The sequence below is a fragment of the Equus asinus genome, chromosome 21 (assembly GCF_041296235.1).
Source record: "Equus asinus isolate D_3611 breed Donkey chromosome 21, EquAss-T2T_v2, whole genome shotgun sequence".
Taxonomy (NCBI): domain Eukaryota; kingdom Metazoa; phylum Chordata; class Mammalia; order Perissodactyla; family Equidae; genus Equus; species Equus asinus.
In genome coordinates, this window is record NC_091810.1 from 18,796,436 (window position 1) to 18,815,715 (window position 19,280).

At 47.9% G+C, this 19,280-nt stretch overlaps 1 protein-coding gene across 1 annotated transcript in view; it reads left to right on the top strand.

The window, feature by feature from the left end:
- Positions 1 to 727: 727 nt before the first annotated feature.
- Positions 728 to 19,280, top strand: part of LHFPL4 (LHFPL tetraspan subfamily member 4) — a 34,920-nt gene continuing 16,367 nt past the window's right edge. The window contains exons 1-2 of the mRNA XM_044755004.2: positions 728 to 1,080; positions 2,030 to 2,527. Coding sequence (XP_044610939.1) covers positions 2,122 to 2,527 — 406 coding nt within the window. The 5' untranslated portion in view covers positions 728 to 1,080; positions 2,030 to 2,121. The remainder of the gene's footprint in view (positions 1,081 to 2,029; positions 2,528 to 19,280) is intronic.

Below are 19,280 nucleotides of genomic sequence, written 5' to 3' on the forward strand. Positions count from 1 at the left end.
GGAACCCACTAACAGATTATTTTTTGACCCCCACATCCACTGCCTGTGAAGTGGGGCTTAATCTGCCCACTTTGAAGATGGGGAAACAGAGGTTCAGACAGAGCAAGTGCAAGGTCGCAGAGACACTAAGTAACAGAATTCGTCTGGGTACCAACCCAGATCATCTTGGAGGATCCCAAGCCAAAAGCAGATCCTAAGCCAAAAGCTACTTCCCTGCAGGGAAAGAAATGACCCACACTGGCTCCCTAGGAGTGCCCCGGGTGTTCTGGCCCAACCTTGAGCCTGGGCTTGGCCGCTTTGTTCTTTAACATCTTTATGATATGCGCACTTCATGCCAGGCCCTGGGCAGAGTGCAGGGAGGGAAACGAACACGTTCCCAGCCTCCTTGTCTCCGTCCCGATACTCACCCTGGGTCCTGTTCCCCGGGGCCCGCTCCTTGTGCTGGCGGCCAACAAATCCCCACCGCGGACGTGGGCTGCTAACAGTTTATGGGGTTCCTTCTCCCAACGGTGCTGGCAGTTTCCTAGGAGACTCTGGGAACCTTCAACGCCTCCAAGACTCAAAGGACTGGAAGCGTAATGGTGCAATTTGAGGCACTGTGAGAGTCTGTAGGGAAGGTAATTTGGGAGCAAGAGATCAGCTCAAACCCTATCAAATAATACCCTGTTTGGCCCCTCCCCCATTCCCCTGGGCTTTGCAGGAGACCTACAGCCCCACAGCTCAGGCTGGAAGGAGGAGGTCCCCCAAACCAGAGGGCCCTACTGTGGACGGAGCTTATTGCTCCAGCTGGGGTACGCCGGGGACCGCGCTTTCTCAGACTGCCAGAACCAGAAGCGCCCCTCCGCGTTCCGCCCCGCCCCGCCCCGCACGCCCGCCCGCGGCGGGAGCGCGCCTCCGCCGGGCTGCGCGGGTGCACGAGAGCGCGCGCTTCGGCGCCGGAGCGCGCCCCGGGGAGAACCCGAGCAAGATGGAGGCCGCGCCGAGGCCGCCGCCTGGGCCGAGGCAGCCGCTGCTACGAGCGTCGAGCCGTGGTGCCTAGGCCGTGCCAGTCTCGGACCTGCTGCCCCCGAGCGGGCCCAGGTTGGTCTCCCCCATCCCCTCCCCGCGGCGGCAGCCTCCGCGCGCGTCCGGCCTGGGCGCGGGGCAGCATCCCTCCTACCCCCGGCCCTACCCGGGCCCGGCCGCTCCCCAGCGCCCCGAAGACAGCTCCTGCCCACCGCCCACTCTTCGCGGCCCGGCTGCCTGCCGGCCCCGGTCCCTTGCCCCCTTGGCCTGGAAACCCTCTTTCCCCAGCCCTGGCCCGCCAATCCTAGGCTTCCTCCCAGCTTACATCCAGCCCTGGCTTCTGAGGGACCCCCAACCCCGCTGCCCCGTGTCCAGACTCTGCAGTCCTAGCTCCCGACTCCCCTCTACCCTCATCCTGATTTCTCTACTTCTCCCTCTTAGACCCTCGTACCAGCCCCCACTCCCTGTCCCAGCCCCCATATCACCTTCCCAATCCCCCAGTACCCTCGCCTCTTATATTCCCTTCTTACCCCCTCATAGAAGCGCCCACTTCCCTCTCCATAGCCCCTTTATAGACACCTAATAGCAGACCTCCTTCTATCCCTAATACCAACCCCTACATTCCCTCCCGTGCTCCCTTATACAGTCCCTCTGCTCATCCTCCAACATCGGTCTCCAGCCTCCAATTCCATCTCCCCCTGGTCCCCTCTCACTCCCCCAATACCAGCCCCCAAGCCCCCTCCCTAACTCTCCCATGGCCACTTTCTAGCTCCCACCCCCCCCCCACTTCCAGCTCCCATATCCTTATCCCAGCCCCCTCATCCCAGCCCCCCAACTTTCACATGGCCCCTTCCTAGCTCTCCAGCTGGAGATCTTTGCCAGTCCCCACCATAGACACCACCCCAACACTCTCATGACCTCTTCCTAGCTCCCCCATACCAGCCCCCAGGTTCCCCCGGCTCCGCCCCAGGCCCCACCCTCGCGAGTTCCTCGGCTCAGGGCAGCTTCTCACGTGCGTCCCCAGCTCCCGCCCGGCAGCCCGGCGGTCTGTCCCGGGCCGGCGGCCCCCGCCAGCCCCCGCCGCCGCCGCCGCCGCCGGCCCCGCCCCCGGGCACCATGCTGCCCTCGCAGGAGGCCTCCAAGCTCTACCACGAGCACTACATGCGGAACTCGCGGGCCATCGGCGTGCTATGGGCCATCTTCACCATCTGCTTCGCCATCATCAACGTGGTGGTCTTCATCCAGCCCTACTGGGTGGGCGACAGCGTGAGCACCCCCAAGCCTGGCTACTTCGGCCTCTTCCACTACTGTGTGGGCAGCGGGCTGGCGGGCCGCGAGCTCACCTGCCGCGGCTCGTTCACCGACTTCAGCACCATCCCGTCCGGCGCCTTCAAGGCGGCCGCCTTCTTCGTGCTGCTCTCCATGGTGCTGATCCTCGGCTGCATCACCTGCTTTGCGCTTTTCTTCTTCTGCAACACCGCCACGGTCTACAAGATCTGCGCCTGGATGCAGCTCTTGGCAGGTAGGGGAGGGGCGGGGGCGTGACCCCTAGAACAGGCGCTAGGGATGGGGCCTCCTTCCTTCCGTTTCTTGGAGGAGTCAGAGCTAGATTCTGCTCCTCTGTCTAAAGACACACCTCCTTGGCTGTCCCTAAGCAGCCACTGGGGAGGGGATTCTATGAGAGAGACATCTTGGGGCAGGATTGGGTCTTTGGGTCTGTGGATATGGGCATCGATGGGTTAGCATTATGCTAGAGTCTCTTGAGGGTCTCTGAGAGTCTCTGTTGGCTGTCTTGGGGAAATAGTTAAATGAACGAAGAGTTATTCTAGGTGTGAACAATTTCTGTTGTATTGAACAAAGTGTGAGGTGGGGTATCAAGAAATCTGACTTTGACCTTTAACTTGCTGACATTATCAACTTGAGTGTTCCACTTTACTTCTTTGAGACTTGGTTTCCTCATCTGTAAAACAGTGGAGAGGATTCCAAGAACTTGTAAACTTTAAAGTGCTATGATAACATGAGGGGGTAGGAGGAGGCTGTCTATAATGTCTATTCAATGTTTCAAATGTGGGTGGTTGACAGCACCTGGCAACATGAGTCTCTAGAGGGCAGATCTCCACCCCCGACCCCCACCCAATGCAGGAAGAGTTCTGGTGCCCAAGGGGAATGAGTCCTTGGGAGCCTCTGAATGTTTGGCTAAGACAGACATCTTGCCCTAAGAACCAGAGAAAGGCCTTTTGGGAATGAGAACTGCTGAGACACTTTTCAAGGATCCATTAGCGTCTCTACCCTCACCCACCTTTCAATCGAAGACAGATTTTTAAGATTCAGCAACTTGGACATTTGCCTAATTGCAGGCAGGAAAGAGAGTTTGGCTCAGGAAAGTGGGGCCATGGGATGGTAGGGATGGGCAAGGAGGGCTAGTGAAACTAGGAAAAAGTCTGGAGCTCTGAAAGGATGAGGAAGAGAAGGAAAAATGTGATGACCATGCAGCAGAGATGGTTTTTCAAAATAAGCACCTCAGGGCATTCAACAAGTGTGGGCCCCTTCAAAAGAGACCCCCAGGAGGAGGTGTTATATTATTTGTTGATGATTCCACCGCTCAAAACATTGTAGGGAATTGTCTTCGGAGCATGGAGTGTATTCTCTTGAACATCATCATTGAGAGGAAACTCCATCTCTTGAAGGAGGAATATGATTTTTGGAAATGGCTGGAAGTCACTGAGCCAAGTGTAGAAAGTACGATGGGTGATCATGTTGAGAATTGTCACTTGGGATGAGAGCCAAGGTGTGAGGGCAAAATCCTGAGGTGGTTTCCTTCCCCAAGAGGACTTTAACAAATGCAGGGAGGGATTACTGCCCACTGGAAGAAATGCCCAAATTCCCAAAAGGGCGGCATTGAAGAAGGCAGCATTTATTCAGATGCAGACATTCTAATGGGCTTGTTTCAAATACGTCTCACTCCGTTCAACTTAGATGTGGGTCTTTTAGGATCTTTGAAGAAGATGAGAAAGGAGAATTGTAGGATGTGGGGTTTTCTCTCCATATTTCCAGTGGTACCCAGAAGGTGATTTTATATATCTCCATTCTGTTCTTCTTCCAAAAGCAAGCTGGAAAGAATATATGCTCAGCTCGGATCCCTAATTCCTCAACCTTGATTTTGAGTCTGCAGATGGGATGCTGACCTCTAGCCTTCCAATTCTCTGTAATCCATGTGGGTTTAATCTTGGGGATTTGATGAACTGTCCAACTATCCCCATGTAATTATAGAATTTCAGGGGTCTTAGCGATCAGCTCCTTCAAATCTCACTTTCCCCCCCTCCATCTTAGAGAGAGGAGACTGATACTATGGAAAAGGTCTTACCCACAGTCACACAGCCAGAAGGGAGTAAACTAGGTCTTGACTCCTGGCCCAGTGCTTTTTCCCTTGTGTTCCTGCCCCACCGCTGAGGGTTGAGGGGGTCCAGTGAGCAGAGTGGAGCAGTTTATTCCATTTTGCATAGAGATTTCTGAGTTCTCAGGGTAAGGGACTGATTCACTTTGCTTAATAAAGTGACACCAGGACAGGGGCCAGAGCACTGCACTACGAGTCATGGGATGGGGGATCTTGGCTGGCTCTGCTTGTGACTCACCGTGCAGTGTTAAGTGATTGTTTTTATCTTAGATCTCAGTTTTCTCCTCTATACAGTGGGAAACTAATCAATTAGATTAGTGGATTTAAAGTATCTTTTTCAGCCCATGGGGCTCCTAGAACAACTCTTTCACCAAGATCATTCCATCCAGAAAGTGAGAAATCAGTCATCCTCAGAGGAACTGCAGAGAAGCAAAAGGCCTTGTTTGTATCAGATAAGAATCGAATGTCTGTTGTATGGCTCTTGTTCAAGTGAAATTTTGTTCAAGTATTTTGGAGTCTTCTAAGCACACTGCACTGGACCACTGGGAAGATGCAAAGAGATACTTATCCCTTTGTTTACTCCTCACTTGCTCCATGATCGTCCCTGTGCTGTAAGGCTGAGATCATCCCTGTCCCCAAGGATCTTAGGCCTGTAAGACACAATTCCTGCTCTCAGGAAGCTTACCATCTAGTTGGATCACAATATTGATCAGCAATCTCTCAGTGGCTTAAAACGCAACTCAAACTGGCCTAAATAAATAAAAATAAAGAGGGTAAGGTTTTTGTCTCACACAACTTTAAACTCAAGAGTATCTTGCTGCAGGCATGCATGGATCCAGATGCTCATTAAGAACATGTTTCTCTCCATTTCTTGGTCTCATTTTTAAGTCTACTTCTCTCTTGAAGGTGATAAATAAGGCTACTAGCGGCTCTGAATTTACATTGCTTCAGCTTATGAATGCTTGTTACTCCATGGCTCCAGTAAAAGTTCCAGGGCTGAGTCTCATTGGCTCAGCTTTGGTCAAGTGTCTACCTCTTAATTAATAATTGCAACTTTTTCTAAGCCCTCGGCCACATGCCCATCCCTGCCAACACATGGATTGATAATGGAGAAAGGTCAGTTCCCCAAAATGGAAATCAAGGATGAACCCTGAAAGAGGGTAGGTAAGACAAGTGCAGACAGAAGCCTCACCCTGGATGGTCTGAGCACTGGTATGCTCTGGCCTGTAAGTGCTGAGGAAACCCAGGGCAACTGAGGAGGCTGCTGGCTTAGCTGGGAGGTGAGGCTTGAGTTGGGCAGGGTGTGGACAGGTGTGGGAGAGCATTCTGAATGGAGAGGAAGATCACGGGCAGAGACACAGACGTGAGAAAGCCACATCTGGCTTGAGTGGTATTCACATAGGGGAGGCCAGGAGGGAATGATGGGCCACAGCGCGATGCTCTGAATACTGGGTCAAGGAATTTGGACATTAGTCAGCAGGCAGTTGGGAGCTACTATGACTGTCATTATCATTCAGGAAAAATAGTTAACGTTTTCTGAGCCTCTACTCTATGCTCGACCATGTGCTAACCATTTACATGCATAGTATTATTTAATCCTCACAACAATTCGATGGAGTAGGTACCATTATTAATATTTTATAGATAAGAACACTGAGGCTCAAAGAGGAAAGAGTCATTTGTCCAAGGTCATACAAGTGGCAAGTAGTGGAGACAGGATTGTAACTTGGTCTGTCTGAATCTAAAGCCCAAGGATTTATAAAGCAGCATTAATGGTGGGGATGGTGGCAGGATGTTTTTGTCAAATGCTAAGTAAAGAGGCGGGAAGATCCAGGTGGCTCTTTATGGAGTTAGGGTCAGCTTTTCAGGGCTTCTCAGGACACCTCTGCTATTCTTTACCTGGTCTTTCCATTTACTGAGAACATACAATGTGCCAGCTTCTATGCTAGGCACTTTCACATTCGTTGTGTCATTTAATCTTTATCTGTTAAAATGACTTGCCCAAAGGTCACACATCTGGTGAAAGGTGGAACTGAAACAATGCAAATATGAATGGATCTAGAACCTGTTCTTACCACTAAACTGGAACCCAGGACATGAGTTTACAGATTACAAGTTACAACTGTAAGCTCTCTGTACTCAATGTTTACCTGCGGGCCAGGTGAGCTTAGCCAGAGGGAGGTTCCTGGATGGAGTAGAAACTCAGGCTGGAAGCCTGGTTGATGGTTTGAGGGGGCAGCGTGGGGTAGAGGTTTAAGAGCAGAGGATTTAAAATTCCCGCTCTGCCTCTTCCCAGCTGTGTGGCCTTGGATAAGTGGGTTTTCCTTTCTGAGTCTCAGTTTCCTTATCTATAAAATGGAGATTATTATAGTGTTTACCTCAGAGGTGGTAGAAAGAAATAAGCAAAATGATGGGTGTAAATGCCGCGTGTGATTCCTAGTGTACAGTAAGCACTCAATAAATGGTCACCGTTATTCCTGTGGCATAGTCCAGGTGAAGAGCAGCTTGTGAGGAGCCCTTGATGCTCAGGTGGAAGGGTTTGGACTTACTGGGATGGTCAAAGGCCTTGAGGGTCATAAACTGTCAGCTGGAAAGGGTGTGACCAATAAGCTGGCCCAACTCCCTCATTTTATAGATGAAAAAACTGAGTCCCAGAGAAAGGAAGAGACAAGGTTACAATGACAAAGTGAGACTCCTCCTTCCACAGAAAGGAGATGATTGTGACCACAATTCATTCAATATTGAGTGCCTACTGTGTGCTAGGCACTGCCCTGGTGCTGGAGTCACAGCAGAGAACAGAATGTGTGCGATGGAGTGGGAGCTGGGGGGGACTGAGCTGGAGGCAGCAGCTGGGCTGGCTGGTGATCCAGAGGTGGGCGTCTTCCAGCCTTCCAGATGTGTTTCCTAATCGGTGGGGTTCCCTGGGCTAGGAGCAGCAATGACAGGAGCTCTTGTCCCTGCAGCTTAGAATGGGCATCCACACTCCTCCCCATTTCCCTGGGGTTTGTTTTAGATTTGGTTTGGGATTTTAATCATCCGATAAGTCTTGTACGTTTATGACACTGCTGAGCACATTGGGGGAATTTCTTTCCTCCCTCCCTCATTTTCTTTCTTCCTCTCTCAACTCTCACTTCCTTCCTTCTGTCCTTTCTTCCACTTTCCTTCCCTCCCTTCTTTCATTTTTGCCTTTCCCCCTCTCTCCCTACTCCCTTCCTTTCTTTCTCACATCAATCCTTCACTAATGGTCTCCTCTGTGTGTCAGGCACTGTGCTAGGCTCTGGGAACCCTGAGCAAGTGTCCTTGCTCCCAGGGAGCTCATAGTGTAATGGGAGATACCAGAGAGAAATCAGATCATCACACTATGAAGTGATTGAATCACACACAGGGTATTCTGGGGGCATGAACGGGACTTCTGATACAGTTAAGGACACCCAGGGAAGTCTTCCAAAAAGTAACAGCATTTGAGCTGAGTTTTAAAGGATGGGAAGGAGGGAGAAGGGCAACCAGGCAGAAGCAGGATGATCAAAGGCATGGAGGTGGGAAATAGCCTGGTGTGTTTGGGGATTACAAGCACTTAGGGCAAGGCGGGGTGAGAGTAGAGAGTGGGGAGCCAGATCTTGGAGGCCTTCTAAGGCGTGGTGGGGGGTTCAGACTTTATTTGTAGGCAGCCAACAGTTGTTGACTTTTAAAAAATTGTTTAAGTATTTTCCAAGCTTTTATTTACTTTTTGGAAAAGTTAATACGTGCACATGATACAAAATTCAAAAGGTAATAAGGGTGTGCAATCAGATGTAAGTCTCCTTTCTTCCCCTAACCCCTCAATGATCCTCCCAGAGTTCTCTCAGAGGCAACCACTGTTACCATTTCTTGAGTATCCTCTCCAAGAAATCCCATAAATACACAAGCAAAAGCAAACAATATTTCTTTTATATAAATGGCGTATTAGTTATTTATTGCTGCACAACAAATTACCCCAAACTTAGTGGCTTAAAGCAACAAACTTTTCTTATCTCTATTTCTTTGAGTCACAGGAATTTGGGGGCAGCTTAGATAGATAGTTCTGGTTCGAAGTCTCTCATGAAGTTGCAGCCTAGACCTCCGTGGGGATTGTGGTCATCTGAAGGTTGACTAGGGCTGGTTGGATCCGCGTCTAAGTGCACTCATGTGTTGACGGGAGACCTCAGAAAGAGTGATCTGAGAGAGAGAGAAAAGAAAAAGGAAGAAGCTACGCTGGCCACTCCCCTTTTTTTGGTAACAGCTTTTTTGAGATATCATTCATATAATTCATTCATATAAAGTATACAATTCAATACTTTTTAGCATATTCATGGAGTTGTGCAAGCATTACTACAATCAATTTTAGGATGTTTTCATCACCTCAAAAAGAGGCCTCAGTACCCTTTAGCTATCACCCCCTAAACTTCAGCCTCTAAGCTACCACTAATCTGCTTCCTGTCTGTCGGTATTAGCGTGTTTTGGACATTTCACATAAATGGAATCATCCAATATGTGGTCTTTGTGACTGGCTTCTTTCACTTAGCATAATGTTTTCAAGGTTCATTCATTTTGTAGCATGTGTCCATACTTCATTCTGTTTTAGAGCCGAATAATATTGCATTGTATGGATATTGTTTATCTATTCATCAGTTGATGGACACTTGGGTTGTTTCAGCCTTTTGGCCATTGTGAATAATGCTGCTGTGAACATTTGTGTACGAGTTTTTGTATGGACACATTTTCATTTCTCTTGGATACATACTTAGGAGTGGAATTACTAGCTTAAATGGCAACTCTATATTTAACATTTTGAGGAAACACCAGATTGTTTTCCAAAGTGGCTGCACCATTGTACATTCCCACCGGCAGTGTATGAGGGCTCCTGTTTCTTCACAGCCTCATCAGCATTTGTTATTATCTGACTTTAGATTCTAGCCATCCTACTGGGTGTGAACTGGTGTCTCATTGTGGTTTTGATTTGCATTTCCCTATGATTAGTGGTGTTGAGCATCTTTTCCTGTGCTTTTTGGCCATTTGTATATCTTCTTTAGAGAAATATCTATTCAGATCTTTTGCCCATTTTTTAATTGGGTTACTTTTCTTTTTATTGTTGAGTTGTAAGAGTTCTTTATATACTCTAGATTTAAGTCCTTATCAGATATGATTTGCAAGTATTTTCTTCTATTCTATGGCTGTCTTTTCACTTTCTTGATAGTGTCCTTTGAAGCCCAAAAGTTTTCAATTTGTACAAAGTCCAATTTATCTATCTTTTCTTTTGTTGCTTGTGTTTTTTATGTCATATGTGAGACTCTGTTGACAAACCCAAAGTCACAAAAATTTACCTCTACGTTCTCATTTAAGAGTTTTATAGCTTTGGCTCTTATATTTAGGTCTCTGATCCATTTGAGTTAATTTTTATATGGTGTAAGGTAAAGGTCTCACTTCATGTTTTTACATGTGGCTATCCAGTTATCCCAGCACCATCTATTGAAAAGATTATTCTTTTTCAATTGAATGGTCTTGGCACTCTTGTCAAAAGTCAGTTGACTGTAGATACATTGGTTAATTTCTGGACTCTCAATTCTATTCCGTTGATCTATATGTCTACCTTATGCCAGTACCAGATCGTCTTGATTACTGTTGTATTGAGTGAGTTTTCAGATCAGAAAGTGTGAGTCTTCCAAATTGTTCTTCTTTTTCAAGATTGTTTTGGCCATTACACTGCCTTTTCTGTCCTAATCTCAGACATCACCTACCATCACTTCTGCCACACGCTATTATTAAAAGTGAGCTACTAAATCTCATCCATATTTAAGGAGAGGAGAACTCAGCTCCTCCTCTTGAAGGGAAGGATATCAAAGAACTTGTGGATATATTTAAAAACCACCACAAATGGTAGCATATTAAACACTTGGTTTGTCTTGCTTTTTTCATTCAATAATACATCTTGGAGACTGTTCCGTATCAGTGTATAAAGAGCTGCATAATATACTTTTGTGTAGACGTGTCGTCATTTATTTAATCAATATTTAAATTCTTTACAATATTTTGCTATAACAATATTTCAATGGATGATGTTGCTTACAAATAATTTGGTACCTATGTAAGCACAGGGGTAGAATAAAGACCTAGAGCACAGTTGCTGGATTAAATGGTCTGTATATTTACAGTCTTACAGATCCAGCCATAGACCCTCCGTAGAAATTGTACAAACTCACAGTCCCAGCAGCAAGGTGTGAAAGTCCCTGTTTCCCCACATCCTTGCCAGCTGAATGTGTTATCAAATATTTTATTTTTGCCAACCTAATGGGTAAAAAATACTCCTATAGTAGTAATTTGCCTTTCTCTTATTATGAATGAGGCCGAGCACCTTTTATATATTTTTTTCTGTCAACTTTCAGTTCATACATATTTTTCTATCAGGTTAGTGGTATTTTTGCTCTTTGATTCGTAAGAATTCTTTATATGTTACGAAAGTTAGCCCTTTGTCTGTGACATGAGTTACAAACGTTGTTTCCCAGTTTACCTTCTCACATTGTCTATGGATATTTTCCCCACGGTGAAATTAGTGTTTTCTCAACACAAACAAATCATCAGTTCCCTCCTTTATGGCTCCCAGGCTTAGTATAATACCTGGAAAGCTTTGAAGTATTTTGAGCAGGGAGAAACATGCCGGGTCTGGTTGTTGGTGGAGAGGATGGGTTGGAGGTGTCAAGAGGACAAGGGCCAGACTATTTTTATTCTGAAAGCCTCTTATTTTTATCTTTTTCTCTTCATTCCCAGTTTCATGTTATTCATCATCATCAACGTGACTTTAATCCCAGAGCAGTTTAATGGCATAATGAGAGCCCTGGATCAGGAGTCTGTGCCTGACACATAGTAGGCGCTTAATGAGTGTTTATTGAATGAATGAATGATGATATCTGATTTAAGTCCTAGCTCCACTGCCTACTCCTTTGAGGCAGCATATTCAGTGGTCAGACGACCTGAGTTTGAATCCTGAGTGTGGCATTACCAACTAAATGTCCTTAGGAAGGTTATGCAATTTCTGAATCTCAGTTTCCTCATCTATAAAATGGGGATAATAATAGTAAACTGCCTCATGGGACTGTTGAAGGATTGATTGTGAATATGTGTCTAGGCCCTGGCACAAAGGAGACCCTAAATAACTGTTAGTGATTTTCATTAGCTGCTCTTGGTCAAATCACTTGGTCAAATCACTTTGGCTCCAACATTCCATAGTTTGAGCTAGGCCAAGGGAGGAAATGTTGAAAAGTGGGAAGAATTGGGAGACAAGCCTGGAGAAGTAGGCAGGGCTGGCTTATGGAGAGCATTGACAGTCAGGCCTAGGAGTTTGGTTCCTATCCCTGGGTGATGGGCAATCACTTTTAGGCATGGGAGAAAACCAGGGCCAGATGTGGGTTTAGAAAGATGACTTGGGTGGCCGCTGCAGGGAATGGACTGGATGGAGCGCTGGGGGGAGGTGGGAAGCCCAGGGAGAAGGTGGTGGCAGTGGTCCAGGTGAGAAGTGCTAAGGCTGGGGAGGGACAGAAGGAGACAGAGGGGAGAGCTGTTTAGGAGACCAGCTGGTGTGCTGGGGTGAGGACAGGCAAGTGTTGCAGATGACTCCAGGTTTCCTCCTTGGATGATTAGGTCTCTGGAGTGACATTCCCAACGGATGTAGGAGGAAGATCAGTTCAGTCGGGAAACGTTAAATTTGAGGTCCCTGTGGGATATGCAAGAGGAAAGGTCCAGCAAGCAGTTGGCTGTTGGGATCTGGAGCCGAGGAGAGAGGTCTCAGCTGGAGATGTAGGTGTGAGGCGTCATCATGAGTCTGAGTGTGGGTGAAACTGCCCTGGAGAATGTGTGGAGGGAGAAGAGGAGACAGCCCAGAAACACCAACCTTTAAGAGGCAGGTGGAGGAGGAGCCAGAAAAGGAGGCTTGGAGAGAGGAGCCAGAGCAGCTGCTCAAATTAGCAACTGAGAAGCGAAGAAGGTCAGCCTTGAGGAAGGACATCTTGGGGAGGAGCCAGAGGGGGACTGGGAAGCGAAGGAGCCACCTGGAAGGGCCTTGTCCAGAGCTGGGGGGAGTGTGACAGGATGCGGGGAGAGCAAATCCTGCTGACGAGTGTGGCAGAGCTGAGCCAGGGCAATGGGGGCTGCAAAGGTTATTTAAGAGGCCGCGAGCTCCATGCAGGGTGGGTGGGGGGTGGGGGGTAGGAGTAAATACTGTTGCCAAATCCTCAACTCACTAAGTCATGGGTGTCCCATCTCTTTGTAACAGCGGCTGTGACACCAGATACGATTATTTGTGTTAACAGTCTCCTTACTCGACTATGAGCTCCTCAAGATCAGGATCCATGAGCTGGGGACTGAGTGACTCAGAGGAAGAGTGTCCGAGGGAGAGGGAACAGTCAGTTCAAGGGCATCCGGGTGGGAATGAACTTGACATGTTTTAAGGGACAGAAAGGAGGCTTGTAGGGACTGAGAGACCAAATGGCTCGAGGGGAAGGTAGAGCGAGCCTATGGGCCTCGTAGGGCAGGACCAGGTGTCAGGGTTTTAGTCCGAGTGCAACAGGGAGCTTTTGAAGGGCATTAAGCAGGGGAGTGACACCATCCGTTTTTGCAAGTTCACTCTGGATGGTGAGTGGAGGATAAAATGATGGGGCAAGGGTGGGAGCAGAGAAACTAGTTAGGAGGCCACTGCGGTCATCCGGGAGGGAGATGATGGCAGCTGGGACAAGGTAGTGGCAGTAGAGATGGAGAGAAGAGGTCAGCCTCTTGGCCTTTTGGAGGGTGAGCCAGTTGGCCTTAGGAATGGATTGGATGTGTGGGGTGAGGGAAGCGGAGGGATCAGGGTGCCTCCTAGCACTTGGGTGCTGGATGGAGGGTGGGGAGCCCATGCGCAGGAGTCCCAACCCCCAGCATCCCTGGCTGATAAAGGCACTGAGATGGGACCTGATCTACAAAGCCAGCAAGTCGGGGTTGACTGTTAGGAGAGGCCCAGTCTCTCATGCAAGATAAGCCCCTGCCCTGGCGTGTGGGGGACCGGGAGAGAACCCGGGCTCAGACCTGGTAGGGAGGGGCATGTGGACAACCTCCTTCCCTTGGGGGGCTCTCTCTGTCAGAGGTTCTCCCTACAGCCCCCTAGTGCACGGGGCCTGGGGAAGTGTTCCCTTGGAAAGCTGTGGTCCCAGAGCAGATGCAAACCCTTTGCTGGGCTCCGCTCAGCTCCAAACTCAGCCCGGTGCTTTCCTAAACTTGAAGGAGGGACTCGCAGGGTGCAAGCAGCTGGTTGTGCATTCTGTACTTACAGCCACGTGCTGCGAGATGATGTGTCGGTCAAGGACGGACCTCACGTGTGACGGTGGTCCCATAAGATTAGTGCCATGCAGCCTATGTGTGCAGGAGGCTGTGTCATCTGGGTTTGTGTAAGCGCACTCTACAATGTTCATACAACGACGAAATCGCCTGACGACACATTTCTCAGAACATGTCCCTGTCATTTAACGACACACAACTGTACTGCTTCTCTGTGTCTTTCATCTTTTCTAAGACTTTTACTGCTTTGTAAAATTATCACTGTTCTTTGTAGAAAAATTGGAGAATATAGAAGAGCAAAATTACATCCATAATATCGTTCTCCCAGAAACAGTCATTCTTAACTGCTTGGTTTACACTCAAAACAGTATAGAGTACTGGTTATAAGCAGGCCCCGGAGCCAGACTGTCTGGGTTCAAATCCTGGTTACCAGCTGTGTGACCTTGGATAACTTGGATAACCTCTCTGTGCCTCAGTGTCTTCGTCCATAAAAAGATGATAACAGTACCTGCTCCAGACAGTGTTGTGGGGATTAAATGAAGTAATGTGTGTAAAGTACTTGTATAGTGCCTCTCATGGTAACTCTGTATAACTGTTTGCTAGAACTGTGTATTTTTCCCCACAAATGAAATTTTATTGTATATTATTTTTATAGCCTTTTGAAACCTAACATTTCACGAATATTTTCTGTATTATTAAATCTTCCTAAATATAATTTTAATAGCTGAGCGGTGTTCCAGGGTATGAAAGAATATTCCGGAATTGTTGGATAGTAAGTTCTTCTTTCTTTCCTTCCTTCCTTTGTTATTTCTCCTCCCTTCTCCTCGTCTTCCTCTTCTTTCTCATCATCTCTCTCCTGTAAATAACAACGTGACGGACATCCTCATAGCTAAATCCTAGAGCATATCCATGAGTGTTTTCTTAGGATAAATTCTTGGAAATTGGTGAGCTCAGTCAAAAGGGGCTTAGAGATTTTCATCTTTATGTTGTTGTGATTAATCCATTATTTCTGTGAGTTACATTTGGCTTGCGTCTTGCCATTCGTTGCTGCTTTTATTATTTCATTCTAAGTGAATGAAAATCTCTGGCAATAGTCACTTACTACAGTCGGCGCCCCCCCACCTCACGCCTTCAACAGGTCACTTACTCCCAAGGTTGAGAATGCAAACGGCGCTTCAGGTTATGCGCTCAACGCCTCCCTCCTACCTCTGTCCCGCCGCTGCTCAGTTCCCCTCCTTAGAAGTAACCAGGGTTATCAGTGTCTTATAAATCCTTCCAGAACCATTTTATGTACATGCAAGAAAACACACACACACCTGCTTTCCCTCGTCTTACAGAATGCTCGTTGCACCGTGCCTGTTGCTGTGGACATGCCCTTCCCTTAGCGGGGCATCCAGAGCCGTTCCAGCAGCACAGAGCGTCCCCCTCGGTTTCCGGACTGCAGAGTGCGCCCTCACACGGGCCTGTGCTGCCCAGTGACCTGTTGGTGGGCATTTAGGTTATTTCCTATGTTTACCTATTACATACACGCAGCCTTTTCTTTCTTTTTTTTTTTTTTTTAAAGATTTTAATTTTTTCCTTTTTCTCCCCAAAGCCCCCCGGTACATAGTTGTGTATTCTTCGTTGTGGGTTCTTCTAGTTGTGGCATGTGGGACGCTGCCTCAGCGTGGTCTGACGAGCAGTGCCATGTCCGCGCCCAGGATTCGAACCAACGAAACACTGGGCCGCCTGCAGCGGAGCGCGCGAACTTAACCACTCGGCCACGGGGCCAGCCCCCGCAGCCTTTTCTTTTTTAAAGTTAACTTTTATTGAAGTATAACATACTTACAGAAAAGCACAAGAATCATATGTGTACAGCTTGAACGATTTCCGCAAAGTGAACATGCCCATGTAAACAGCGTCCAGATCAGGAAGCTCGGCCCCCGTCCAATCGCTACCCCCAGTGGTAACCACTGTCTTGACTTGTAAAATCCTGTAGATTAGTTTTGCCTGTCTTTGAGCTTTGTAAATGGAATCGCGCTTTTTCACAAGGTTGTGACTCTGAGATGCATCCAGGTTGTTGCACTAGCATCAGTTTGTTCTTCCTCGTGGATGAGGAATCTTCTACTGTATGAGAAGGCATGGTTTATCTACCCACTATAGTGGGAATAGACATTTGGTTGCTTCTAGTTTGGGGCTATGAGCCAAGCTCCTGGGAACCTTCTAGTAACTGTCTTTGGGGGAAATATCTGCACATTTCCGCTGGGAGTACCCTGGGGAGAGGGTGGGGTTCTGGGGGTGATGGAGAAGGCTCGGCTCCCACAGACACTATGGCAAGCAGCTTTTTGAGGCTTGTGATCCACTGTGCGGGACTGCTCTCTGGCACCTGCCCCCTTTGAATTGGTAGGCTTTTCCCTTCTCTTGCTGAAGAGAGACCTACCACACAGAGCCTTTGGGGACTTGTAGGGGGTGAGGGGACCGAAGGCTCGTCTTGGTGGCTTGTGCAGCCCCCTGCTGTCCTCCAGGCGGCCTGCAGCAGCCCAGCTCTGCCTCACTGAGACCAGTTCCTCACGTCCTGCCGAGCTTCCATCTGCAGGGCCTGAGTGGGAGGGGCCACGGCGAAAAAGCAGTAGGTGGCACAACAGAGACGCACATCAGGGGACAGAGGCCTGGAGCCTTGTCTGAGCTTGGCCTGAGTATAAACAACAGACGTTTCTTTTCTCAAAGTCCTGGGGGCCTGGAGTCCCAGATCAAGGTGGCAGCGTGTCGGGTTCTGATGAGAGCCGTCTTCCTGGCTTGCGGAAGCTGTCTTCTTGCTGCTCACATAGCAGGAGGAGAGAGAGCAAGCTCTTGGTGTCCCTTCTTGCAGGGCCACTCATCCCATGTTGAGGCCCCACCCTCATGACCTCGCCTAACCCTAGTCACCTCCCCAGGGCCCCGCCTCTAAATACCATCGGGGGGGGGGGGGGGGGGGGGGGGGGGGGGGGGTGGGGATGGGGGTGGGGGCGGCGGGGCTTCAGCATAGGAATTCTGTGGGCACACAGTTCAGTCCACAGCAAGCCTCCTCGGAGTGTTCTCAGGGCAGAGAGCCCTGGGGGACATCCAGTCTGACTCCCCAGTAATGGGGAGCAGCTGTGGCATGTCAGGCATGGAGGGGATAGCTGAGCAAAATCAGAGGGCTCTGTCTAGGAGTGCCCAGCTCAGCGGATGTCCCTGGAGGATGGTGTGACGGTGTTATAATGAAACTCCGCTAAAATAGCTGAGCATAAATGCATCGTTAAAAAGCTTTGTATGAAAGCACATTTATAGCACAAGCGTTAAAGAAAAAAAAACCTTGAGTATATAGTATATTTCCTCTTACTAATTCTTCAGCACTTCTTGATCTCATCCTAGTTTTATCCTCAAACTCAAGCATTGGTCTTCCTTTTAACTCTCCTTTAGTTTCTTTATTGTTTCTTAAAAGCTTAAGAGGATTTCATGACTTGACACGGGTGGAAAAGGACTGGACATAATATCATTTTTACTATAAAAATGATACACACAGATGTTAAACACTGTCGACAGCACAGGAGGGTATAGGACGAAAAGTAGGTGTCCCCTCTCCTGCTCCCCACCTCGGGCTACGTCTCAGAGGTAACCATCATTAAGTTGCTTCTGTGTCCTTCCAGAAACGTTTATAAACATGCAAGCTTATATATGGATATATATATATTCTCTGAAAAAAATCTGTATTTTAAATCATGTTTTTTAATTTCATGCGTAATAATATATGAATACATTTACTCTGTGAAAAGCTGAAACATTACAAAAAGGCTAAATACACACATACATACACATCCACAAGGAAAATATGTCATTTTCTGTGTGCCCCCTACTTTCTTTCTTTCTCCTTCTTTCTTTTTTGCAAAATACACACATCATGGAAGTTACCATTTTAACCACTTTTAGGTGTATAATTCAGTGGCATTAAGCACACTCACATTGTTGTCCACCGTCACCACCATCCCTCTCCAGGACTCTTCATCTTGCGAAACGGTGACTCTGTCCCCCTTAACCAACAGCTCCCCGTCTGCCCTCCCGGGCCCCTGGCTCCGCCGTTCTACTCTCTGTCTCTATGGGTCTGACTACTCCCCCAGGGACCTCGTATAAGTGGAATCATACAATATTTGTCCTTTCCTGACTGGCTTATTTCACTTAGCACAATGTCCTCAAGGCTCACCCATGTTGTAGCAGGTGTCAGAATTCCTTTCCTTTTTAAGGCTGAATAACAACCCACTGGAGCGATAGAGCACCTCCTACTTTTTTGAAACAAGAGGGATCATGCCTGTATATGGTCTTTCTACCTGCTTGTCCTGTCAGAGAGAAGTGGTTTGGAGCACGCGCTCTGGGCCCGGTGGGCTGGATCTGACTCTTATATCTCTAGCTGTGTGATCTTGGGCACATCCCTTAACCTTTCTGGGCCTGTTTCTTCATCTATAAAATGGGGATAATAATAAATTCATGCCCATAAAGCAGTTAGAACAATGCCCAGCACATAGAAAACACTGTCTACATGTTGAGTTTTTAAAAATTACAGTTGCTTTCTTCAGCAGACATCGTGTCTCCGAAAGCTTGCTGCGTCAGTCCTGTGGACTGCCCGTTCTTTCTAACCATTGCAGTGCATTCCAGAGTATGCACACCCTTTTTAAAAACCATAGATGGGGCTACCCTATATACAGTATTCTGTACCTTGATTTTTACATTTCTTAATATATCTTAGAAGATTTTCCATGACAACATACACAATTGTACCCCATTCGTTTTAAGGTCTTTGTAGTATTCCAAGGCATGGCTATACCGTTCTTTATCTAACCATTTCCCTCTTAACGGACATTTCAGTCCTTTGTTATGAGGATGGTAGTGCGGTGAGCACCCTGGATACATCCTTTGCATCCGCGCACAAGTTTAGCCTTAGGGTACATCCCTGAGTCAGGGGGTAAGGGCCTTTATGATTTTTATGGATACCACCACGTCATTCTCCAAGCACAGAGCAGGCACCGCCTTCACACCCCACAATGAGGCATGTCAGCATTCCAGTGATGATGGCGACCACCCAGTCCATGCCATGGCCCTGAGAAGTAGATATCACCATTCCCCTGATGACAAACAGAGGTTCAGAAAGGTGAAATGACTTGCCCAAGAACACGCAGTTAAAAAAGTTTTTTTCCTAATACATACACGTGCTACAAAATTCAGATGGAATGATATATTTTTACATCAATTAGGACTAGGTTTGGCTATATGGATAGGTAAACCCCAAATAATTGGGGTAAAACCCACCGTTCTAGTCTCTTAAGTAAAACGAATGCTGAGAGTTCAGCAGTCCAGAGCTGGTGTGGGAACTCTTGAAGTCATTAGTTCCTTCCAGAGCTCTGCTCCCCCACTCTTGAGGCATGGCCCTTGTCCTCATTGTTGAAGATGGCTGCTAGAGCTCTAGCCATCACCTCTGCATTCCAGGCCACAGGACAGAGGAATGGATGAAGAAAAAGAAGGCAAAGAGCACACTCTAGCATCCTTAGGGATCTGTTTATATAAACTTGTTTCC